At 39.3% G+C, this 27,646-nt stretch overlaps 1 protein-coding gene across 11 annotated transcripts in view; it reads left to right on the top strand.

Moving 5' to 3' along the window:
• The window catches only part of LOC131040412 (ran-binding protein M homolog), a 179,128-nt gene that overhangs the window by 44,307 nt on the left and 107,175 nt on the right, over positions 1-27,646 (top strand). For all 11 annotated transcript variants that reach the window (XM_057973335.1, XM_057973325.1, XM_057973353.1 and 8 more), the window contains 2 exons: positions 89-175; positions 3,041-3,086. In XM_057973335.1, the coding sequence (XP_057829318.1) occupies positions 89-175; positions 3,041-3,086 (133 nt within the window). The remainder of the gene's footprint in view (positions 1-88; positions 176-3,040; positions 3,087-27,646) is intronic.

The following is a 27,646-nucleotide window of genomic DNA, read 5'->3' on the forward strand; positions in this document are numbered from 1 at the left end:
AGTTTGTCTAAGTACATTTAGTCCTTTTCACAAGGAATCTAATGCGATAAGATATGCATCTTTTTGTTTTTGAATGGTGGATATCCAGACACAATGGAAAATTCCTTGGATCAGTCCCTAAGGATGTAATTGTGCCCTTGTTTCCTACCATTGGTCTTCATAGCTTGAATGAAAAGTAAGTCTTTCCTGCACTAACATTTATTAATTTTCATACGCTATTGTTTTGAATCGAAAGCCTTTTTAGAGTTGCTAGGCCTCCCTAAAAAGTTTATAGAACTTGAATTTTTAGAATTTGTAATTTTGAAAATTTGTTTCTGTTGTTTTTGCGGTAATGTTATCTTATACAGAGAAGGATAAACTTTTTTTCTCAAAGAGTAGTGGAGGGAAATATTTGCAAGAGAAAATAAAAATCTTTGGGGTAAATAGGTGAGAGTCAAAATATATGAGTAATAAATATGTAATTTGAAGTAGTCTTTTGTAAACCCACACGATTGATCTCATAGAGCAATATTGAACCTCTGTAAGAATTTAAATTTACCCTTGTAATTCAGCATGTGTTGGCAATGTGTGAATCCTTATAGTGAAGTTCAATTCCTAGAATGCTACACATATGGTGCTTAAATTGCAACTATGTCAAGAAATAGGAGTATGTCTGGTATACTTGAGTTGGGTGTGAATCAGGCATTGTTGTAAGTCAGCTATACCTTTTCATCAATTAGAAGATATTAGCATTATTAAAATGTTATTATAATTGTTAGTGCTTATGTTGTTCTTTGTACATGTGTTTAATGTTTATGCCCAAACAAAATTACATGTTTTATTAAGACATGATTCTTTTCTTATGTTGTCATAGAATTGACTGTGATTCTGTTTGATTCTATAACGAATAATTACACTGTTACTGCTTTAGTTTGTCTTTTGTAAGGCAACATTAAGTGTAGTGTGTGAGGATAAGCCTGTCGTCAAATTACGAGGGGAAGCTCCTTGAGATCTAAAGTAAACCTAAACACTAAGCGAAACTGACTCTAGACACCAAACCATAGACGAGGTACTTATATCAACTGTATACAATATCTTCTTAGGGTTTCGCATTAATGAAATGACCACCTGCCTATGTTTTTGCCTCATATACAAGCAACAGATTGATAACAGTTGTGTCTTGCAAGTGAGATTTTCAGATGTTACAAATGAAAGAAAGAAAAATATTGAAACACACAAATACTACCTCACCTTTCTTTGTTGCATGAAAACATACCTTTTGTTAAAGTTGATAGTGCCAGTCACACTATTATTGTCCGCTTTTGCCACTTAACACATCTCTTTTTGTTAATAGGATCTCATTCAACTCATTACTGCTGTTAAAGATGGATGCAGCTGTTGAAGAGGTCTGCTGCTGATCAGTAGATGTTCGTGCGAAATGATGACAAGGAAAACATGCATATATAGGATTTTTAACTATTGTAAACTAACCAAGTCAGGTCTAATCAGCCTTTGAAACACTAGGTCAGCCATAATTTGTAAAAAAATGTTTTTCTTTTGAAAAATTGGTAGGGATGCAACAACTGACTTTGTTTGGGGGCCATGTGACATACTGGGCTATAGGAGAATCTCATAATGTTTGGTTTAAAGCATCTGTTGAAGTCACAAAAAGGATTCATAGGAGCAAGAACAATCTGCACCATAAACAAAATATTCCAGACCAAAGAAAAGCAATGAAAATTATATGCCAATAATGGTGCAATTCATATAAGATGAATAACGCACAAGGGAACCCTGTATATATAGGCAAAGGTGAGACATAATACAATATAGGATTATGACAAGTGTCATAATCTCGACTTGAGATGCAAAAAGTAATTGCCTTAAGTAAACTTAACTAGGTGTGAAAAGGATGTAAAAGGAAACTGGTTAGATAATCTATCACATTCATGCCAACACCCCCTTTAACTATAACTTAGGGAGGAAAAATAAAATAGTTAAAGACTTAAAGATAGTTCTCAACAAGAAGGCCTGAGGAGGTACCCATTAACAAAAGATTTTTCACAAATGGAGAAGAGGAGAAAACTTGTAATAGAAAACTCCTTCCCAAAATAGAGAAAAATGAAAAGAAGCATGTACAAGTGAAGGAAGGAGGACTGAAGATGATCCCCCCAAGGACAACTTCCGCTACTCGCAGCATATAATGCAAGTGAAGATAACAAGGCCATGCCAAAGGTTTAGTAAAGATGTTCACAAGATGCTCCTTTGTAGGCAAATACTCTGATTTGAGAAGATCATCTTGGATGAGTTGCCGAATGAACTGCATGTGGATCTTAATATGCTTAGTTTGCTGATGCCCCATTGGGTTGCATGAAATGTGTGTGGAATTTTGATTCACACCAAAGAGATGTGGGGGTATTGGGAGGAAAGCCAAGGTTTGTCACCAACTCGTGAAGCCGAAAACTTAGGGTTTATACCAGACACACCAGCAACTATAATTGTTAAAATTGATTCAGATTCATCATCTAAAATGATATTTCAGTATTTAAGGGTTTGATCAAGCATTTCCATCTATTTGTTTTCAATTTTAATCTGCAGTATAGGGTTTATTATTATACCAGATACACCAGCAATTATAAATGTTAATATTTGATTCGGATTCATCATCTGAAATGTTATTTCAGTATTTGAGGGTTTGATCAAGCATTTCCAGCTATTTGTTTTCAAATTTCAATTTGCTGTTCCAGTTTATTTTGGTTGTCAAAAATCAGGAAATACAAAAAAAATCAGAAAAAAAATTAAAATACAAAAAGGGAACATCTCACAACAATGAAGTTATTACTGATATTCTCCCATATAATTGTTTTTTTTTCTGGATGTTGATAGTTAATTCTATTATAAGTTGATCAATAGGTATTATAAACCTATTATATGAGTTGATCAGTACTTAATGGCTATTTTTTGGATGTTGATGGTTAATACGGACTTGCATTGTCCCGAATCATTAATAAATGGTTTGTGAATGTGTATTCCTAATATTTGTTTTTTATTTTATCTATAGGGTGGAAGTGAACTTTGGACAAAGATCATTTGTTTACGATATTGAGGTTTATTTCTTTCTTCACCTTAAGTTTGTTAAGAATGATGAAGTTTTAAGTAGAAGCATTTTATTCTTCCCAGATATTCATGATTATGTAAATTTAGTGGAGATTTGATCTGAAAATGGTCATGAATCATGTGACAATTGGGGTTGGTTGCTTTTTTGTATGTTGATGATGGTTTGATAATTATGCACAAAATATTTCTTTTTGATTTCTTGAAATCTGACTGCATTTTCAATAAATGTGAGGGAAATGGATGAAGCCTGATCTGTTCTTGTGGAGCTTACTAGTTTATTGATTTCTTATAATTGCAATAAATGAACTTGAAGTTTGATGCAGTCATGAAAACAAATATAAACATGTTTCACTTTAATTTCTTGTAATGTTCGTTCTCTGATGTTGTGATACCAAACATTTCCTGTTTTAGTAACTTCCCACTGATTTCCTCTTACACCTCTACTCAGTTGTAGAATTTGGCAACTTGGTCATGCTATTTTCGTGTCACAACTTATGTATAATAAAGCACTTGTAGAAAAGTTTAGAATGAGAGAATGCATTGCAACATCTACAGCTATAGAAGTTGGGATTGAACTTGCAACTTATGTGGATTTGCTGCTAGTTTAAAATCCCTGTATTGCCAATTAGTGTGTAGTTGGATTTATCTTTCCACCACTCAACTGGATGTATGTTATGGAATGAGGTATCTTACCACCACTCAACTGGGTGTGTGTTGTGTAATTGAACTGGATGCAGGAAATGATACTAAGCACATGATAAATAAGACACACAGAAATGAGAGACAAACACGAGGAATTACTCTGCAGAAACTCATGGACACTAACAACATATCAAAACATCTTAAAACTTTTAAATGCTGTACAAAATATTATTGCTTGCTTGCTTCTCACAACACGCTGGACTGTCGTCCTTCGTCACTTTCTACATCAATACTCACATAGATCATTCTTTGTAATCTTCTCTTCCTTTCTCTACCTTCTACATACTGATAGATGTTCCTGTTACTTTTTTACTAAGGGATGAGCAAATGAGTTGAACATGAGATACCAAATGCCAAGGAACTGAGATTGCAGTTACTTTTCAAGCAGAAAGACCACATTCATCAAGGGTGAAACTGCCACTTGTAGGTAAAATTGTCATGAGACATGTGAAATAGTAATGAAACCTCTGAAATCACTATTGATACAAAGTTACACAAGCACGACCCTGCTGTATCTAGTAGTTTTGTTGTTGAAAAAATTGTTCCTTGATTCTTGATGCTACATTAAAGTGTATTAATGTTCATCAACTTTGTGTTTTGTTTCTGCTTTGTTCTTGTATTTGATACTGCATTTTTGGGTTGTCCAATTTTGCTTTCTAAGATAAAAAATGTTTTATGGACCATGTATATGTATAAATACACATATCTCTTGTAATGTGCACATTTTTTCCATTTTTGTTTATAAATGAAAAAATTTAGTTTTTATAATTGATTACTTTCATTTCATATTTGTTTTGCATTTCTGAGCAAGGAAATAGATTGGGCCATTTGGGTTATTACTTCTATGCTATGTTCTTGGAGGACATGTCCCTAGCATTTGGAATTGTGGGACGCATGGATGCCTTGGAAATGCCCGCCAGCCTTTCTCTATCATTTTTTTTGGCCTTGATGTCCCAAAAACATCTTCGAAACATGGGGATTTTGCTGGGAGGGCTGGCCATTGTCAAGATGGAAGGGATGTGAATGATGTGCCTTGACCGTCCCCTTGCAATTACACTAAATATAAAAAACGGCCCAAAATGCATTAAAAATTATTCTATTGTTCTTTTGTGGGCCCCGTTGATGTGTTTTTTGCACAATTGAACACAGAATAAAATACCTAGGTATCTTATCCTCTCTTGAATAAAGTCTCTCAAATGCTGTGCTTTGCGATCAAATGAGAGAACTCCAAGGTTTCTACTGTTCTTGACTCATGGATAAGCTCAATGGTTGATGTGATTGCTGGTAATCCAAGGGAACTTACGTTGAATACTTGAATGCTGAACGTTTGGATGTTGCTGGAACTTAGATTATAACTATTTGTTTGGAAAATAAAAGAGCAAAAGAAATGGGTTTAGGAAGACTACACTCCTAAGAATGCAAGAGACAGTGAATAATCTTTGGTGAAACTCCACTAAGCTTTGCTTGGACATGCACAACAACAATTCCACAAAGCTTAGTGCAATCTTCTAAGGAAATTAGATGATTTTCTAATCATTAACAAGCATAGACACCATTAATTGAATGCATATCAATGATTGAATAACAATTGAACTTAAGCTCATTCAAGTATTCTAGTTTACCACACAAGGCAAATTTGCAATCAACAAACTGCTAATGGTATGGATTAGGAGTTTCACCATGAATCATGCACAACGTTCTATCATTCAACTAATCAACATGAAAGCAAATGAGAAGTAGAAACCATGTAGCTTGTTGAAATAACACATTTCACCATATCTTTAATGAAAGAGTATATCCATTTACAGGCCTTAGCAACAATTTCTTATTCTCCTAATCTATTCTAATTGCTTGCTATCTAACATCTATCAACTATTCACTATTGTTGAACTATTAACTATTTCTAGACTATTAACTTGCTATTACTCTACTCTTATTTTTCTGCTATTCACAGTCAATGGCCGAGATTACAAGATGAAAACCCTAATTAGGGTTTGTTACAACAAACTCCTTGTGGCCAATGAGAAAATTACATTTAGGTTCAATATCGAATGTGAACCAATGAAATATGAGGGTAGGTAGCTCAAAGTTTGTGCCTCCATGGGTGAGTCAGGTGCATTGCATCTGGACATGGTGATGTGGAACTTCTTCATTGGTGAAGTGGTGACTAGGATGCCGCTTCAATCTGCACTTGTAGACTTGATATAGATTATCATGAAGGAATGTTGAGCAATATCTCTTGATATTCAACATCCCAAACTTCAGCTACGATGATGATGAAGGCACATTCCCAAATTATATCATGTTGTTCAAACCGTTCTTCTAACTTTGATTAGCTATTCTGGAACAATCACCTGATGTAATGGCAATGATTCCTAGATTTCTGGAGGAAATTCAAGATATTTGTAAAATTCCTTCCCTATCATGAGTACTTGATGAATATTGGAGTGTTCATCATGTGGGGTAATCTGCTTCTTTGCCTTGTATAATGTTGTGAGATCTTCCCTTTTGAGCAGCTTCCTTGTATATTTGTAGCTGTGGGATATTCTTCCTCACATCAAACCTGAAAAACGAATACATTTTAAATCAAAAGATGATCATAATATTTAACACTTCGTAATTCTCAAATCTGAAATTAGACTTTAGGTCTGAAAATGTGGATTGTTTCAGATCTGGAAAATGAACTTATAATGAAAGCTACAGGTATGAAGTTAATGGTGAAATCTAGTTAAGTTTGAATGTATATTTTCTTCACCAATGTATTCTCCCAGTTTTGTACTCAATTTTCCCCAATCTGCACCTGTCAAATCTCATTTTCTGATTGCTGATAACATTCAATGAATGCTGGTAATTGCCTCAAAAAACCGAGAAATAATCTCCTCTTGTTTGGTAAATTTGTTCCTCAATTTCTATTTCCGGTCTGAGTTCGTCTAAGATGGATAAAAATTTGCTTCCACTCATCTGGAAATCATTCTTATGTGCCCATGAGACCATCTTCTAAGAATGCTTCTGATTTGATTTTCTTTGAAAGCTACCTTCAATCTGCTGTAGTTCGCTCTGATTTCTTCTTTCAATCAATTGGTGAAATTTTTCTCATAAATAGGCATCTGTGTTTGATTGACAAAGTTCCTTCACATAGCCGACTTTGAAAATATTTCAAATTTATTCTGAATTTTAATTACCCCTTAAAAAGGTTGGCCCATTCTCATGGTTGTTTGACATGATCACAAAGAAGAATTTTGGTCTTTTCAAGTGCAAAGGAATAAGGATCGGACTTTCCAATGGCCAAAGGAAGCAAGATCGGGCTTTTTGATGTGCAAAGGAAGTAGAATTGGGCTTTTTGATGGGCAAAGGAAGTAGGTTCGGGGTTTACAAGGAGCAAAGGAAATGAGTTCGGGGTTTACAAGGAGCAAAGGAAATGAGTCATCTTTGGTGTTGCTGATTTGGACAGTCCAAAGAAGTGCTGATGTCAGTGGTTGAAATTCCTTAGAAGCTTTAATTTGCATCTATTATTTAATTGGCGGGACCCAAGCAAGGCTCCATTTTAGAGTTTGTGGGGCCCAAGATGTGTGGCAAGGTAGTGGAGGGAGATGTGAGGTGTTGTGGGGAAGGGAAAAGTGGTAATGAAATGTGCCACGTGAGAAAGGGAAGTGGAGGCTGCTTGGGGAAAGGGAGACATAAGGGATATGGATGTGGGGAAAGAGTGTTGCGGTGAAGGGAAGGGAAGTTGGGAGGTATAAGGGGAAGATATGAAGGAGTTAGGATATATGGGGAGTAAAGTGGAACGAGAGGTATAAGGGGTAATGGAAGGAGTTAGGATAGGATAGGGGATGGAAATGGAAAGGGTAAGGTAGGGAGAGGGTAGGCTAAGGGGAGTAGAGGTAGGAGGATAGAAAGGTAGACGGTAGAAAGGGATGCTAAGGGAAGTAGAGGGGTAAAGGGTGTGAGATGGAGGGTAGAGGATGTAGGTGTAGGCAAAGGTAGTGTTGTGACCATTTCACACATTGCCCCCATCAAAATGGGGACCCCCTCTTCTTTTTGCTCAAGTCCAAGTCTCTTAGTCTAATATCTCCCTCTCGCAGGTGAAATGAGTGAGTTTGTAGTGTTTATATATCATGAGAAGTCTAGTCCATCATGAGTTCAACCGAAGAGTATAGTGACTACTAGATAGGGAAACTTCAAGATATTTCACTCTTGTTGCCTCAAGTCGAAGGAGAAATCATATTCAAGATGAGTTTTGAGCAGTGTTCCACGGAAACACGTTTCCTCCCTCCAAGCCCAAGTCCCCCCATCCCCGAAACCCGTCCCCAAAACTTTTTCCCTTTGTCCCCCCGTCCCCAAAGACCGTCCCCGCGTCCCCCTTTCTCCCCGTCCCCAACGGCTGTGGAACACTGGTTTTGAGGTCTTATAGTATATGGAGGCATAGATTGAGGTATTCAACCCAAAGTGCGTTATCAAGCTACTTCAAGTGCTCAAGGTTGAGGGCGAAAAACTTCAAGTGCTCCTCTTGAGGAGCAAAATTCACTTCAAATGCCCTTAGTTGAAGAGTGAAATTGTTCCTAGAACGCTCTATGAGCCTAGTTTCAACAAGTTTGAATGAATAGAATGAAGGAGAGTGAGCGAGCAAACACTAAATATCAAGTTTCAGTCTACTTCAAGTGCATCAATGTGGAGCGAACTTAATGTGCCTGTGATGTGGAGTGAACTTAATGTGCCTGTCTCTTTGAGCGAAATTCTTCCGAAGACCTCATGTTGAGCATGGTGTGACACATTAAGTAAAGTAATTGAGTGAAAGTGAGCAAAGGAGAGTTAGAGTTTTGATTTGAAACTCACTTCAGGTAAATGACCTCAAGAGCGATCTTCATGTGCATCACTTTTGGAGCAAATTTGACTTAGAGGCCTTGTTTGAGTGCAAATTAGAGCGTTTGAGTTATCATGAGTGAAAATGGTGAACATGATTTTGATTTGAAGATCACTTCAAGTGCTCCTTTTCGGAGCGACTTTCATTAGGCCTTCTATGAGGTGAGCTTGGCATGTTTTCATGAATGAATGAATAAAAAACCTAAGATTTGAGTCAATGAAGCAATAAAAATGATTGAGATCGAGTTCAATTTTGACTTGAAAATTCACTTCAAGTGCATGCAAGTTGGAGCAAACTCCAAGTGCATACAAGTTGGAGCGAACTTCAAGTGCATGTGTTTAGGAGCGAACTTCAAGAGCATGGATCATGGATCGAATTTGCCTTATTTGCCCAAAGAAGATGTGACATTGTTTGCCTTGAGCCGATTTGATGCTTAGCAAGAGTGATTTTGAGTTAAAATGATGATGAAGGGCGAGATTTTGGAGCGAACTTCATGTGCACCCATCTTGGAGCGAACTTCATCTGCACCCAAATTGGAGCGAACTTCAAGTGCATGAGTTCTGGAGCGAACTTCAGGTGCACATCATTTAGAGCGAACTTCATGTGCATGGGTTTAAGAGCGAACTCCATGTGCACACCATTGGGAGCGAACTTCAAGTGTATAGGTTTAGGAGCAAACTTCATGTGATCCTTGTTGAAAGCGAAATCCTTTATGTTTGAATGCACTTTCACGCCTATCAAAGACTAATCAAACACATTTGGTGCCAAAATGCAACATTCGAATTTGAATGAAAATGTGTTTAATTGTTGAAGTCGGCCAGCATTGAAAGTTAATAACAAATTTTTCTTTTTGCTAAACCAAGTCAGCCTTCACCTCAAAAGACACAACTTTTGCCCTAAGTGCCTATACGGAGGTATTAGAATCATTCATTCAAACATCAAATCAAAACAAATTCCTCTCTCTTGAGCGAATTTCATCAGCAATTAGCGAATTTCATCAGCAAGCAGGAATTTCATCAGCAAGCAGCGAATTTCATCATCAGCAAGAGCGAATTTTAGCATTGAGATTGCAGATTCAAGGGCGAACTTCATCATTGAACAACAGATTTCATCAGCAAGAATTGAATTTCATCTGCAAGAAGGAATATCACCAGCAGATTTGTCCTAAGGAACAACGAATTCATCTCAGATTCAAGGGCGAACTTCATCATTGAACAACAGATTTCATCAGCAAGAATTGAATTTCATCTGCAAGAAGGAATATCACCAGCAGATTTGTCCTAAGGAACAACGAATTCATCTCTACAAGGGCGAATTTATTCACTCACACTCAGCAACAGCAGGTTCTTCAATCACATCATTTGATCACTAGCACTCTTATCAGGTTGAATCATCAAAAAACAGGGGTAAGTGCATCATATTGATTGATAAAAGATCAGGCACAGGTCTGATTGGAATCAAATATTGATCTTTTTAGTAAATTAGACCTCATTTATTCATTTAGAAAGTGCAGATAGCTTTAAAAATCAGTCTTGTTTAGCATATATTCTAAGATTGATTTAGATCAATATTGTAGGTTATTTACTATCATTCTCATTAGCAAATAGGCTTAACCACACTAATATCTTGCATATCTTTCACCATTCTTCTAATTTACTCATCTCTTATAGGTGAAGGATGGTGGCACCTAAGCCTAGTGGAACTATGAACCGTCAAGCACTCATCAAGGAAGACTCGAGGAGTGGTGCATTAGAAACCAAGATCACGTCTCATTGGAGCAGAATAGGAGACACCAATCTCGGGAAATTCAACACTAAGAACCCGTTGTACACAAGTGAGCCTACTGTTACAACGAAGAAGATGATCAATAGCGGGATTATAAATGCAGCTGGTTTCCCCCCTGCGGTGCAATGTTATGAGTTAATTGTCGAATGTGCCAAACATTATGATTCCCCCTCAAGAAGAATAGTGGCGAAGGATGGAAAGAGTACTTGCATATCTCTCGGAGATAGCCATTAGTGAAGCCTTTCATCTACCTGAGCCTAAGGACACGATCTACGTGAGTGTGGAAGGAGCTAAGTCAGCCCATGACGATGATCCAAAAGCTTGTTCAAGGATCATAGACAAGTTTTGGTTATTGAAGAGTAGAGGTGGTAAGAGTAGAATGCCCGATAGATTACATAGAGTGGACTTCAAAGATGAATTCAGAGACATCATCACCCTACTTCATCGTGTGTTTGGTGCACCTGAGGCTTCATATTTCAAGGACTGGATGTTTTACTTCATAGAGACAGTCACCCATGGCAAGAACGAATCAATTGGGCGAGGCTCATCAACAACAGTATCGATGTGCAGCTAAGAAGATTGATCCGCACTAAGACATTCTACATAAGCTCCTATGTTATATACTCTCTTGCAAGGAATGACAAGTATCTTGGATTGATGTATAGGGGCATAGTCGAAAGAGGACCAGGAGAAATAAAAGTGCATGAGTGTTATACACAACTTCATCATCCGACTAAACAACACTATAGAAGAGTGAATGATGCATTCACTATGCACATCACAAGGTCGCTTCAAGGCGCACTTCATCATAGACTCTCCAAAAGCACAAGCATTGGTTCAACAGTATGGTGCATGGTTCATCCAATTCCCAAAGTTCACCTATATCAGAATTCAAGGATGTGCTTCTCCTCCCTACATGTTGCCTGTAATGTCCCCACTTTAGCAGTTGACCAAGTGTGTGTGCATTAGCCTTGTTCTACATGGTCCCGAGGGCTAACGAAGGGTTTAAGGGGATCCTGGAGTGTTTTGGCCTAGTCATTTCCAGTTTGGGCCAAGACGAAGTTGATTTACTTAGTTTCAGGCATACTTACTATTTTTAGTAAGTCAGCAGGACATAGTGGAGGCCAGTTTTGGTGTTTGGATTTGATACTCCTCGGTGAGAGCTTTCCGACGAGCTATCACTCGCATTATTCGGAGTCCGATTGCTAATACATTTTAATGCCTGAAGTTTTATTAAAGTAACATTTAATTTAATTGTAAAATATTAAAGTGTTACTCTAATATTTATTTTATGGGGATCTGTACCCAAGGGAGACGTAAGTGAATATTTTAATATATGTTTTATATTGCTCATCTTTTATCCCACATTGCCCATGAGAGTTGAGTGGACCCTTGGAAAAAGAATAAAAGAAAGCATTTGTGGCTTCATTAGATATGTTGAATATGAGAAGATTGGTATGTGTGAGTTGCAGATCCGTTCTTGGCATTAGAGGACGTCTATCCTCTCTTGTGACATTCTAGACGTCATTCCCCTGGGGTTTGGCCTTTGGAATCCATTGCTATCAGCTTCATTATCAGGCAGATTGGGTGCATTTCCAGCTACAGGCAGATTTAATGTTTGTTCATATCTTCTTCCCTACTTGTCTGATGCTTATGCCATTTTGAGGAGATGATTTTATGAAGATATTGGACCTGCTGAAGACAAATTAATATTGCTGCTACACTATTCACGTGGGTACTATTCATGCAGTTACTATTCACGTGGGTACTATTCACGCGGTTACTATTCATGTCACTGTAGCAGCAAGATTGAAAATGATTGCTGGAGTATTATGTCAATAATGCTGGAATAATTAGTGAGTTGATAATCTGCCATGTATTTGATTTTATTAAAATCTGAAAATAACATCTTATCAGTAGTAGTTAAATTTTCAGTTTGCATATTATTGTAGTTTCATTCTTGTCCATATTTTGTGATTTCAATTCCATGTAAAACAAACCAACATTTCATTTATGGAGCCATAAGGGAATTTAAAACATTAAACGGAGAAATAAGGAGTTGGATGCAAACTGTTTGATAAAATTTCTAGCAGCAATTGGTATGGTTTTTTGGGCATTCCGGGGTGCCCATTACAGTGGTATCAGAGCTATAAGTCCTGCCATCCTATGGAGGTCTTACAGAGACTTTGGAATAGTCGGATAGAGGGAAAAGTGTTTGACGAAATATCAAAACATTAAAATCAGAAATTAATGAATTAAAAAACATGCTAAGCATGTATGTTTAAGCATGCAACAGGGGCCTTATAACTTCCGCCATACCAAAGCAAGACAAAACAGAAATTTGAACTCATAGAGCGAGCAGTCTAGTTCATCCGTGCAGGTGGACATAGAATCCAGTCATACAGACATAGAGGAGATATTCTTTGGTCAGGACAACAATATGGGTGACCGAGATGATAGGAATACCAGTCCAGATCAGGGGGAGGTAATGTTTAAATAGTTACTGGGTACGTTAGAGCAAGGGCAGCGTATGTAGCAGGAGTAGAATAGGGGAATGGACATGATGTTGCAGCTTATGGCTAGACAAATGGGTGTCAATATTAATCCAGGTGATGCCAACAATGGAAACGATAACAATAGGGGCAATGATAATAATGGAGGCTGAGGCAACAACAATGGCCCTGAGAATAACATTAATGGTAATAATGGACATGGCAACAATGGGAATGAGGCGGATAACTTTAGACACGTTGCACGCCTAGCTCGAACAGCGAGCTTGAGATCTCTTCTACCCACCTTCCCACCTAGGGATCCGATTCAACAAGTGAACGAACCGCAGATTACTGAGTTATAGGGTTAGTTCAGGAGGGACTGGGAGGCCAGTGGACCCGAGTTTTAGGCAGATATTTCCCTCAGAGATTATATGGACTTGAGGATGAGACATATGCCTAGAGCAGAAGGGAGGAATTAGAATTTTGAGCTGAGAAAGAAAGTTGGAAAACTTTCCTTGCCTTATTATGATGCTTCAGGGAAGATGACCGCACGAGCTTGGGTGCAGAAGGTAGATACATACTTGTAGCTTAATCCTGTGTTTTAGGAGGAGGCTATCAAGTATGCGGCTATGCATTTTGACGACATTGCGCATGAATGGTGGCATCATGGCATGGTGACTTTGGGGGCATAATCAGATTACATCCTATGAGGAATTCACAGAAAGATTGATTGAGAGATTTGACACTAGGGATCTTGAGTTACATTTCAAGGAGCTAGCACAGTTAAAACAGTCAGGTTTTGTGGATGCTTACATCGCCGAGTTTCAGCGTTTGTTTGTACTTGTTACTGATATCTCTCCTAGGAGATTGGTGGTGTTATTTTGTGATGGGCTTGCTGATCCATTACGTGGTTGGGTGAAGGGACATGATCCACTCACCTTAGCAGAAGCAACTAAAAAGGCACGAGATTTAGCCCCTTCGGTATACAAAGGAAAATACCATTCAACAGATTCTTCCTACCGCAAGGACAAAGACAAAAAACCATTTCAGAAAGAGTATAACAAACCCAAAGAAGGATCAAAAGGACTAGACAGTGAAACCTTGAATGAACTTCGAAAGAAGAAACTGTGCTTCCAGTGTAGAGAGCCTTGGGACTTATCTCATAAATGCCCTCTCAAGGCTAAGGCAAATCAAATGGAGTATTTTTCAGCAGAGGAGTCAGAGTCAGAGGGGGAGGATCGACACTCCGATTCAGATGAGGGTAACACGATAGAGGAGAGCAGCATTCCTAAGAATGATAGATCGTTGGCACGCTTGACAGGGGCCCAAAAGGCAATCACATTTAAGGTCAGGGGTACTATCCAGGGGCAGAAAGTGATATCTCTCATTGACACTGGGGCTACACATAACTTCATAGATGCGCAGTTGGTAGCCAGGAGAGGGTTACAGACCGAGGAGCATGATGGGTTTAGAGTCATGGTGGCTAACGGTGACAAATTATTGTGCACTCGGAAGATATCTAAACTTCGCATTAGGTTTGGAGATGGCTATGAGTTGGAGGATGAGTTCTATGTGGTGGACATGGGACATTATGATGTCATCCTCGACATGACATGGATGGCTTCGCTAGTTGAGTTCACACTCAACCTAGCGAAATTGGAGATGAGATTCCAGCATGAGGGCAGAACTGTGATACTTAGAGGACTTTCGGACGGAGGCTGCAAAGTAGTGTCCTTGAGGAGAATGCAGAGATTTTTTCGTCATGATGACATAGAGTGGGCGATAGAGTGCTACATTATGCCAGCTTCATCAGAGCCACAGGTAAAGAGTCATCCACCAGATATCCAAAAGATACTTGACAGACACGCTAAAGTATTTGGCGATATTCCTCATGGGGTTCCTCCTAACAGGGGGATGGAGCATGTTATTGAGCTCGAGGAGGGAGCCAAACCAGTTATGATTACCCCTTATCGTCATCCTAAGAAACACAAGGATGAGATAGAAAAGGCAATTAAGGAGTTGTTGGAGATGGGGCACATTAGGCCTAGCAAAAGCCCATTTGCTTCAACAGTAGTACTGGTGAAGAAGAAGGATGGGACGATGCGCATGTGCATCGATTACAGGGCACTGAATAAGAAAACAATTAAAAACAGGTATCCCATTCCTAGGATTGATGAGCTGATTGATGAGTTGCATGGGGCATTGTTGTGACCTTTTCACACATCGCCCCATCGCAAATGGGGACCCCCTCTTTTTGCTTGTTTTTCGCTCGTTTTCGCTTTCGTTTTTAGGGTTTTGTTAGTTAGTTGGTCGTCTGGATTTAGGGCCAAGCCTTAGGGTTTTAAATTCTGCCTTTTCAAGCCAAAATCCAGTCGTTTTTGAGAGCTTTTGAGCTTCCTTTTCTAGGATGCAAATTTTGAATGCAATGAATTCGCCAAAATGGTCTAATTTTCAATTGGAATGTTCATGCAGAGCTTGAATTTGTCTAAGTGTTGACCGTCAATGTGAATTTTTGTCCGATTGAATATTTTGACCAAATTTTGACTTTTTTGAATTTTGATCCTGGGCATTGGAATTGGTTTGTTTTCGCCTCGTGAAGTGTTAAAATGTGAAAAATCATGTTATTTTGGCCTGTAGGAGCAAAATCGCTCCTGTCCCTCAGTGAAGGACGGGAGCTCATTTTCAAATGTCTCATCATCCCCGCAGAGTCCAGACAAATTTCAAGTTGGAAGTGATGGAGAACGGCGATATCTTTCCATTGAATATAAATTGAAGATTTTTATAAGCACAGAAATGCCTCCAGGAGGAAAATCGCTCCTGTCCCTCAGTGAAGGACCGGAGCTTCAATTCAAATTTCGCCTTGTCCTTGCAAGATTTTGAAAACTTAATGATTTGAGGACGTCCAAGGGAAGATGCTTTGCCAAATGAATATAATTCGATGTGCAAAAACGAAGGAGAATGACCTATATTGACCAAATCGCTCCTGTCCCTCTCCAAGGGACCAGGGCGAGGTACCTTGTAGCTCTCGTCCCTCTCCCAGGGACCAGAGCGATTTCCTTCATTATGCAAAATCCAGACAAGGGTCAAGGCAAGTTTACGTTCAAAAACAAGGGAAAACATGAGATGAACGCATTGAATATAAATTGAAGATTTTTGGGACGTCCATAACAGTGTTAAATGCCTAGTTCGCTTCTGTCCCTCAGGAAGGGACCAGAGCGATTTTTGATATAATTGCTTTTCTTGCAAGGTTACAGACAATGTCAAGGCATGAACGAATAGAGTGAAGAAGGACGAGTCCGTTGAATATAAACTTGGAACCTGGCAAAGTGAGATAGTGGCCACAAAGGGAGGATCGCTCCTGTCCCTCTCTAAGGGACCAGGGCGATACAATGATGATGATACTTCCTACGCAAGTTCAAGGTCGTTCCTCCAAAGTTCAAGGTCGACACAAGTCAAGACAAGGTGGCGAGGGACGTTTCAGGGCATTTTCAATCGAACGCAAGCATCAAGGTCGTCGCATTGAAGGGATTTGCACTTTAAGACCCAGGATCGCTCCTGTCCCTCAGGAAGGGACCAGAGCGATATTTCCATTAAGGCATCGATTTTAAAAGACAAGCAAGTGTTAAGCTACCAAGAGGATCGAATGGACGTCATTACACGCATTGAAGATAATTGCAAGTTGATAAAAACAAGAACAAGCTCGCAATGATGAATTTCGCTCCTGTCCCTCAGGAAGGGACCAGAGCGATATTGAGTGTATTGATCAATTCATGCAAAATCACGTTGAGTCAAAGTTTTTTCAAGGTCACACGAGGTTCAAGACATCTTTTTAAGGTGATATTCAAGGGTTTTTAACGTCCAAATGTTATTAATCAAGCTAAGGAGTCTATATCGCTCTTGTCCTTTGGACAAGGACCAAGGCGATTATTGCAAAAACACTCATACTCCTTCAAAGGCAAGTCAAGGCGAGGATGGACGAGGTAAAAAGACATTATTTCGAAGACGATAAACGATGAACCATGGTCAAATGTTACCAACTTGAGCTCAAAACGGAGAAAAGACATGGATCGCTCCTGTCCCTCTCCAAGGGACAAGGGCGATGTTAGGCAAAACACATGATATTCTTTGAAAATCACGTTAAGACAAGGACGCACAAGGTTTTAAATGGCATTTGGAAGATGATACAAGGAAAGGATCGTATCAAAATGGAGAATTTCAAGCAAAAACCTTAGGATCGCTCCTGTCCCTCTCCAAGGGACCAGGGCGATAATGGTCATGAGATGCACTTGTTCGCGCATGCAAGGCGATCAATTTCGAAGGACCATCAAAATGATCGATTTTCAACGTGGAGATGAAGGAGTTGAACGTGAAAAATGCAAAATCAAGACCAAAAACATGGATCGCTCCTGTCCCTCTCCAAGGGACCAGAGCGATGAGGTACGTCCCTTTATTTTCATATTTTGGCGCCAAATTAAACAATTCAAAATTTCCTTAAATGCTAAATCGATTTAAAATTTGAAAATCTTATTTATTTAGCATTTAATATGACGTTATCTTTTATTAATTATTTTTTGCCTTTATTAAAAATCGAAATTCTCATTTAAAAAACGCAAGGCATTAATAATTAATTATTTAATTAATATAAAAATCGATTTGAGCGCTCAATTAGGCAAGTCGGCCTTGTTATTTTATTGCAAATCATTTAAAAAATGGTTTTATTTTATCAAGTCGGCCTAAGGGGTGAAGGATGAGCGCGCTATATATAAGGGGTGAGAGATTTCATTTTTCACATAATCATTTTTACCTTTCTTCATGCGAATCAAGAAGAGGCGAATATAGTGCGAAGTGTGTTCAAAGGTGGTGCGATTTCAAACCAAAGGTGGCGCTAGTATCATCTTGGGTGGAGTGCGAATTGCGTTGAAGACCAAAGGTGGTGCGAGTTTTATTCATCCAAAGGTGGCGCTTAGTTATCAAAAGGTGGTGCGAATTTGAAGACCACACCAAAGGCGAACTTGGGGATCCATCTAAGACCACGTCGAAGGTGCGAAACTTGGAGATTTGTTTGTGCGAACTTGAAGATCCATTTGAGACCACGTCAAAGGCGATAATTGAAGATCACGTTCTCTCCAGAGGTGGCGAAGTCAATTTTGAGGAGATCATATTGAAGATTACTTTATACCTCAATTTTGCCTAGGCAAATTTTGTTTTTGCATTCTAGAGTTAGCTCTCTATCGAGGTATGGCGATTTAATTATTATTGCTTTATTCATTCATCGTCATATTTCAAATTTTGAAATTTTGAATTTTTGAATCTCTTGGCTCAATCGTTGTTTTTTTAGGAAATGATAACTCTAGGGACTTATCATGAGGTTTCCTAAAAACTTTTCTCTCTTATTTACGTTATTTATTGCAAAATCTATTTCTTATAATGAAATGTTGTATAGGTATGGCGACCCCGAAGGCGGGAGCATCCACCAGTCGTTCAGCTCTCATGAAAGAAGATCAGAAGACCGAAGAAGTGGAGACCAAGATCGTGTCTAAATGGAGCAACATTGGAGATACCAACTTGGGGAACTTTAGCACGAAGAAGTTTCGAGAGGTCCCTTACATTGGCAAGCCATCACCTGTCGCCCGGAGAATAATAGAAAGTGGCATCATTAAGGCGGCCGGTTTTCCTCCAGCTATTCAGTGCCACGAGTTGATGATCGAGTGTGCCCGTCATTACAATCCACAGTCCAGGACAATTGTGTCCAACGAAGGAAACACTTTGGCGTACCTTTCAGAGGAAGCCATAAGCGAAGCCTTCCATCTTCCAGAGCATAGGGACATGATATACAAGAGCATTGAAGGAGCCAGATCAGTGTACGATGATGATCCAGATGCTTGCCTAAGCATAATCAACAAGAACTGGCTACTTAAGAGTCGTCCCCGTCTGAGCAAAGTACCGAACACACCACACAGGATTGATTTCCAAGAGGAGTACAGAGATTTGATTACCATGCTCAACAGAGTTACAGGAGCACCTCATGCCTTCTATTTTGAGAAATGGATGTTTTACTTCATCCAGGTGATTGTTCAAGGAAAGGGTACAATACATTGGGCTAGGATAATTAGCCATTGCTTAGACGTACAGTTGAGAAGACTCAGGGCTACTAAGTCCTTCCACATGAGTTCATACGTCATCTATGCCTTAATCAGGAGCGTTGAGTACGCAGGACTACCTCACAGAGGAGTGATTGGAAGAGGACCCGGCGAGGTCAGAGCTTGTGAATCCTATACCTACTTGCATCATCCACCAGGGAAGAACTACAAGTTAGTCAATGATACTTTCACGATGAACATCACAAGGACGTTGCAAGGAGGGATTCACAACAGATTATCTCAGGATGCCCAGGAGTTCATCAAGAGGTACGGTGCTTGGTTCATTCAGTTTCCCAAGCTCACTTACATTAGAGTGCATGGATGTCCTTTACCTCCATACATGTTGCCGAGGTACCCGACAGACAGAATTGTGTTACTTGAAGTAACAAGGCAGTTGGTAGCATATGTGAAGGCATTCAGACACAGACATCAGAATGGAGTTCAGGTACCTATTATTTTGGGTAATTCAGTTGAGGTATGTCCCAATGTCTCAGCCATGGATGACGCAGAGAAGGAGTTAGCCTTGTATCCTTTTTCATCTTTTGCTTGGAGGAATAGTTTTGATCCACATGGACATTTAGAGGAGACGGTCGGTAGAAGATATAGACATGAGCACCAGATTGAAGATTTTATGATGAATCTCCTAGATGATCTCGAAGTGAAACGAAGGATACATTCTAGATTGCCTTTGGATTTCATCAGGAAATGTAAGATTTACAGAGTGGCCGACCAAGCTCAGGACAACGGCAGGCACGTCCAATCTTCATACGATAGAGAAAGCAAAACAATAAGTTTGAATTGGAATGAGCCCGAGGCCGTGGATTTAGATGATTTGATGGCACCAGTCTTGTCTTGTACTCGCAGATGGGTAGACGTTCAGCATCAGAAGTTGAGAGAACAAGGCATAGCTATGTCTTTTACTTTGGAAGAAAAACCAGCTGAAGGTGGAGCCAGTGTTAGTGAAGGCAATCCTAATCCTAGGAATTCAGGTGAAGGTAACCTTCGATGTGCCAGTGAGGGCAATCTCCATTCAAGAGGTTCGAAGAGAAAGGAAAGATCAGAAAAGAAAGAGTCTTCCAAGAAAAAGCAAGGTGCCAACAAAGATCAAACACCAGGTACTTCTTCCAGACCAGAGGATAGAACAGTTCGAGTGGAAGAGTCCATGGAATCGATGGTACAGAATGACAGACAGGAGGAAGGACAGGCACAGCATGTTTCATCCGATGGATCTCTCCAAGACTATGATTTAGAAGAGGATAACGAAGTAACATCTCCTCCCAGACAAGAAGAAATAGTACATAAAGAAATTCAAGTTCAAGAGACAAGATCGAATATCCCAGATTGGTTGAAGGAAAGATTAACCAAGGTGATCGTAATTGAGGACAAGGACAGTGCAATTGATTTAGAGAGCCTTGTGGGACGTTCACATATGACAACAGAGAAGAAGAAGGCTACAAAGATGTCCAAGATGATTCGAGATGAGACTGGATCTAGAAAACTGCAGATAGCTACACCAGTAGCAGACAAATATGAGGGTGAAATCCTAGCAGAAGACTATCATATACAGACTATTGAGTTAGGACCGTCCACAGCAGAGCAGACTTTCGATGATGCCACCGACACATTTGAGGCATTGAAGGACAAGCTTAGAGAAGAAGTAGAAAAGAATAGAAAGCTTGAGAAAGAGGTCGGTGCATGGAGGACATATTTCAGTCATATCAATGAACCTTTGGGACGTCAGGATCCAGTTAGATCACCAGTGCAGGCATTGCCCCTTCAATCGATCAATGAAGCAGAAAGATTCAGGAACCTGGTCCAGCGTACATGTAGTTGGATGGATAGATCTCATACAATGGCCATAGAGTTTGTTACAAGGATGTCGAAGATCACCCATCAGGCTATCCAAGTTCTTGAGATAATCCACAGATTGATGGCAACAGTAGCTGCATTTGCCCATACCAAGGACGTTGTCATCCCTGTCTTGAAAGTTATAAGACACACATCCAGAAGAATTTTAGCGCAGGAGAGGATCTTAGAAGGTGATTCTCACAGTTTGTTTCAGTGGTCAACCTTACTCCATATAAAGAGTGTTCTCTTCGAGGACATCAGTGTTAGATGTGGTCAAGTTGAGGAGGTGATCAATCCGATCCAGGACAGAGTATTTGAGGTACTTCGTACCATTCTTGGCAGAAGGATCGAGGTCAAGACAGATGTGGATTTACAAGAATTTGAGGATAGAATCAAGATCATCTTTCGCAAGGACGCAGATGTTACAGATGAGCAGTATGATCAGATGTATGCCACCATGCTCCTGATTGATAGAACAAAGGAACTTGAACCTACTTGGGACACGGCTCTTCTAGATGCATTTGATCAGGTTATCCACTTAGAAGAGAGTATCAAGAATCTTCCCGAGATTCCAAACACAGAAATCGAAGGAATCGTGACAAAATTCATTGCATATGCTAAGAAAGAGAATTGGAAAGGGAATAAGATTCTAGATGAAAGGTTGTTACAGATGACATGACATCTTATTTCTCATGGGTTGATACCTCCTAGATTTTTGTGCCAAATTTAATATTTGGCTATGTATTTAATGTTGTTCAGTAAAAAGGAGGTCATTTGTAACAAACCCTAATTAGGGTTTAGGTGTCATGATCTTGTCCATTGATTTATTTTCAATCTGGACCTTTCATTGTAACTGGGGATGCTATTTATACCCCCATTTTTCATTTCATTTGGTAATAGGGAATAGTGTAAGAGATAATAGTTGATAGAAGAGAGATTAGAGTTAGAAGCAATTTTTATTTTGTAGCAAGATTGAGTCTTGAAGAGAGAAATTCAAGCAATTGTTGTATATGATGACTTGGAAATCAATAAAATATTGAAGTTATGGTGTTTTGTTGCAAATTTCTTAAGTTATCTTCATGGTTGTTGGATGTACTTGAATCACGCTCAATCAAAGTAGTTTGTTAATTTGAAAGGCTAAGTGTGAGATTTGATATTTGGTGGGATTCGCAATCCAAACCACTAGCTTCTTGCTGATTGTAGGAACGCCTTGCGTGGTCGACTGGAAAACACTTTGAGTCCTTAACCTTCAAGCATTTTCGTATCTAGGATATGTACCTTCATAGTAGTGTCCTTGGTCTGTGATGCATTGAACACCATTATTACCTTAGAAGATCGCACTAATTTCAATTGAGTTGTTATCTTATGGCAAAATTGAAGTTGGTTGAGTCTTGCCAAATCTCATTCATGCTAAGTCGTTCATAGGGTTAGGCTAGATTAGACTTCCTTAAAACCCTATCCTTTTGCTATTTTTGAAAGTTCCTTTTTAGATTAGTAAAATCTTTGAGCCTTTGGAATCCGTAAGACGGCTTGGAGGAAACAGCAAATCACATCATACCACTAAAAAAGCTTGTCCACACGTGGAGACCCCACTAAAAGAACCTTGGAGTCCATCTAACTGATCCTTTTTGCAGATCTTAAACAGTTAGAGACTATTTTCTCAAGAGAGGATAAGATGCCTGTCGGTATTTTATTCTGTGTATGATTGTGTATGAAATACACGTCAACAGGCATGCTTCTTCACCAAAATTGATTTGCGATCCGGATACCATCAGATCAGGATGAGGGCAGAGGACATTGAGAAAACAGCCTTTCGATGTCACTATGGCCACATTGAGTTTATGGTTATGCCTTTTGGACTAACCAATGCACCCACTACATTTCAGAGTTGTATGAACCAGGTATTCAGGGAGCAGTTGAGGAGATTTGTCTTGATCTTCTTTGATGACATCTGGGTCTTCAGTAAGACCTGGGAGGAATATTCACAGCATTTGGAGGAGGTATTATCTATCCTAGAGAGAGAGTCTTTGTATGCCAAGGAGTCTAAGTGTGAGTTTGGTATGACAGAATTACTATAACTTGGACATATTATTAGTGCAGATGGAGTTCGAGTAGACCCTGAAAAGATTAGAGCTATAGTTGATTGGCCTACTCCTACGAACCTCACACAGCTTAAGGGATTCTTTGGTCTTTGCGGATTTTACAGAAGGTTTGTTAAGGGTTTTTCACAGACGGCCGCGCCTTTGACAGATCTCCCCAAGAAGGGGGGCTTCGTGTGGACAGGGGCAGCACATAGGTGTTTTGAGCATTTCAAGCAGGTAATGTCTTCATGTCCAGTTCTAGCTCTACTAGATTTCACGAAGCCTTTTGAGCTTCATTGTGATGCATCGGGTGATGGGATTGGAGTAGTATTGATGCAGGAGAAGCATCCCATTGCATTCGAGAGTAGGAAGCTCCGGGGAGTTGAGAGGAGTTATTCTGTCTATGACCGGGAGATGTTGGCCATAATGCATGCATTGGCCAAATTCCGATCATATTTGGTAGGTGGGCATTTTGTGATCAAAACTGATCACAACAGTATTAAATACTTCATGAACCAGCGCGATCTTAAGGACCGGCAACAGAAATGGGTTACTAAATTGCAGGCTTATGACTTTGACATAGAGTTTGTCAAAGGTAAGAAAAACGTGGTGGCTGATGCCTTATCTCGGAGACCTCACTTATGTGCTCTGGCAGAGATTTCAGGAGATTGGAGAGATCGGATTATAGCAGAGTATGTCGGAGATGCTTGGGCTTCTGGATTGATTTCAGGTACTATACAGGATGATCGCTATGAGGTGATAGATGGATTGATCAGAGTTCAGGATAGGGTTTATTTGATTCTGTCATCACATTTGAGAGAGGTGATACTGAAGGCATTTCATGATGCACCCACAGCTGGGCATCCGGGGATCTTCAAGACCTACAGGCAGATCCGAGAGCGGTTCTCATGGAGAGGGCTCAAGGATGATGTTCAGAGGTCTGTCAAGGAGTGTGCGGTTTGTCAACAGAATAAGGGAGAGCACACATTTCCTGTAGGTTTATTACAGCCCTTGCCCATTCCTGATAGGAAATGGGAAAGTATTTCGATGGACTTCATCACTGGTTTACCACGAGTGCAGGGAAGGGATTGCATCTATGTGGTGGTGGACCGCTTGACGAAGTTCGCTCACTTCTTTGCTATTCCGTCCATTTACACAGCAGCACAGGTGGCAGATCTTTTCTTTAAAGAGATATTCAGGTTACATTGGTTGCCCAGATTCATTGTCAGTGATCGGGATAGTAAGTTTATGAGTGTTTTTTGGCAGGAGTTGTTTAGGTTGTGTGGTACAGATCTTACACCTAGCACTAGCTATCATCCGCAAACAGATGGGCAAACAGAGATTGTGAATAAATGGGTGGAGGGATATTTGAGGAACTATATAACTGCACAACAAAAGGCTTGGGTCAGATGGTTGCATATGGGAGAGTATTGTTATAACACCACTTATCATATGTCCATCAGGATGACTCCTTTCATGGCACTCTATGGTTATGACTCACCTAGCTTCATGGATTTAGTTTTGGGGGACAGCAGAGTGCCCAAAGCCAAAAACTTATTGCAGGATAGTTAGGACATCCTAAAAGTGCTCAAGGAGAATATACAGCAGGCCCAGAATCAACAGAAATTGTACGCTGATCAGCACCGAATAGAGCGCAGTTTCGAGGTAGGGGATATGGTTTACTTGAGGCTACAACCATATAGACAGTCATCGCTCCAAAAGAGCAGAGTTGAAAAGTTGAAGCCTAGATTTTATGGTCCCTACAGGGTGATTCGCAGAGTGGGCGAAGTCCCCTATGAGCTTGAGCTTCCAGAGGGCAGTCGGATGCACAATGTGTTTCATGTGTCTAGGCTTAAGAAAGCCATTGGTCAGAGTGTAGTGCCTTCTGCAGATTTACCCCCTTTGGATGAGGAGGGGAAGCTTGTGTTAGTACCCGAGGCTATTCTGGACACCAGAGAGAGGAAGCTTAGAAACAAGATAGTGAAGGAGTATTTGGTTAGATGAAGAGACCTGCCGGAGGAGGATTCTACATGGGAGAGTGAGCAGGATATTCAACAGGCTGGACTGAGATTGCTTGAGGACAAGCAATTTCAAGGGGGGCGGACTGTAATGCCCCCACTTTAGCAGCTGACCAAGTGTGTGTGCGTTAGCCTTGTTCTACATGGTCCCGAGGGCTAACGAAGGGTTTAAGGGGATCCTGGAGTGTTTTGGCCTAGTCATTTCCAGTTTGGGCCAAAACGAAGTTGATTTGCTCAGTTTCAGGCATACTTACTATTTTTAGTAAGTCAGCAGGACATAGTGGAGGCCAGTTTTGGTGTTTGGATTTGATACTCCTTGGTGAGAGCTTTCCGACGAGCTATCACTCGCATTATTCGGAGTCCGATTGCTAATACATTTTAATGCGTGAAGTTTTATTAAAGTAACATTTAATTTAATTGTAAAATATTAAAGTGTTACTCTAATATTTATTTTATGGGGATCTGTACCCAAGGGAGACATAAGTGAATATTTTAATATATGTTTTATATTGCTCATGTTTTATCCCACATTGCCCATGAGAGTTGAGTGGACCCTTGGAAAAAGAATAAAAGAAAGCGTTTGTGGCTTCATTAGATATGTTGAATATGAGAAGAATTGGTATGTGTGAGGTGCAGATCCATTCTTGGCATTAGAGGACGTCTATCCTTTCTTGTGACATTCTAGACGTCATTCCCTTGGGGTTTGGCCTTTGGAATCCATTGCTATCAGCTTCATTATCAGGCAGATTGGGTGCATTTCCAGCTACAGGCAGATTTAATGTTTGTTCATATCTTCTTCCCTACTTGTCCGATGCTTATGCCATTTTGAGGAGATGATTTTATGAAGATATTGGACCTGCTGAAGACAAATTAATATTGCTGCGACACTATTCACACGGTTACTATTCACGTGGGTACTATTCACGCGGTTACTATTCACGCGGGTACTATTCATGTCACTGTAGCAGCAAGATTGAAAATGATTGCTGGAGTATTATGTCAATAATGCTGGAATAATTAGTGAGTTGATAATCTGCCATGTATTTGATTTTATTAAAATTTGAAAATAACATCTTATCAGTAGTAGTTAAATTTTCAGTTTGCATATTATTGTAGTTTCATTCTTGTTCATATTCTGTGATTTCAATTCCATGTAAAACAAACCAACATTTCATTTCCGGAGCCATAACGGAATTTAAAACATTAAACGGAGAAATAAGGAGTTGGATGCAAACTGTTTGATAAAATTCCTAGCAGCAATTGGTATGGTTTTTTGGGCATTCCGGGGTGTCCATTACATTGCCACGCTACCCGACAGACATATAGGCACAAGCATGAAACCAATATCTCTTTTCCTATTTCACTTGAAGATTCTATTGAAGCGTGTCCTCCTCTTCAAGCAACAGAGAACGCCGAAGGAGAGTTAGCCCTCTATAAACTCAAGCCATTCACTCCTAGAGATCACTTTGATCCATATGACAATGTAAAAACAATTTTGGGAAAAAAGGTCCTACGGGTATGCTTCTAAATTCTCTAATTCATTGTTTCAATTGATTAAATTCATGTATTTTTTCATTATGGTTGCAAATTAAAGAAACCCTCTTCTGCAACTTCTATCTATTTCTGTGATGAACCCTTGCTGGTTCAACTCTTCAACTGCTATAATTTGTAGATCTTCTTTGTAATTTTTAATTATTAAGATGGTCTTTCAGAAATAGACAAAAGTTCCAGAAGAAGGTTTCTTTAATTTGCAACCCTATTGAAAAAATACATGAATTTAATCAACTGAAACAATGAATTAGAGAATTTAGAAGCATGCCCGTAGGTTATTGAAAAGAAAGAATAAATCAGCAACTTACAAAGTTCTAATTTTTATTCTGAAACAATTCAGATCTGCTCTTATTTAATACTAAGACACCCAAATAGTGGAAGATGGTGCCAATAAATGAGCAAGTTGTATGTTTGGGAAAGAAGCCTCCAAACCACATAAGAATTAACAACAAAATAGTAAATAGGGAAACCTCCAACAAATCTGCCTTGGAAGAAGCCAAATCTGTCCCAATTCAATTCAATTTGACTTCTGAATGAAGCCAACCAAGCTGCAACAATTCGATCGATCTTTCACAATCTCAAAGCTACTGAATTCTGAAGAATTCATGCTTTCCAAAATAGGTCCAAACCCTAGCTGCCATAGCCAAGTGCTCAGAAGAAAATGTCAAATGCTCATTATCAAAGAATGAGGTTTAATTTCCATCTTGGCTGCCTAAATACCCAAAAGGTGCGATTTTTGGCAATTAAGGATTTAAAAATTATAACTTGCTTTTAGGGTTTCCAACTTAACCCTAAAAGCAACGCCTAGCTTAGGAGCAGTGATAACTTTAAGAAACCCCCCCTCAAAAAATTGTATAAAATCTTGGCGAATATTTAATTTTTTTTTAAAATAATAATAATGTTTTTTGGCGAATCTTTTTTTTTTATAAAAAAAAATTAATTTTATTGGCGAATTTATTTATATCAATTTTTTTTGGTAGAAAAAATTGGCGAATCTTGGAAAATAATCATTGTATGCATTAATTACTATTGCATTTTCTTTCCTTTGAAAATAATCTTTTGTAAAAGAGTA

This window comes from Cryptomeria japonica, chromosome 3 (assembly GCF_030272615.1).
Source record: "Cryptomeria japonica chromosome 3, Sugi_1.0, whole genome shotgun sequence".
Lineage (NCBI taxonomy): Eukaryota > Viridiplantae > Streptophyta > Pinopsida > Cupressales > Cupressaceae > Cryptomeria > Cryptomeria japonica.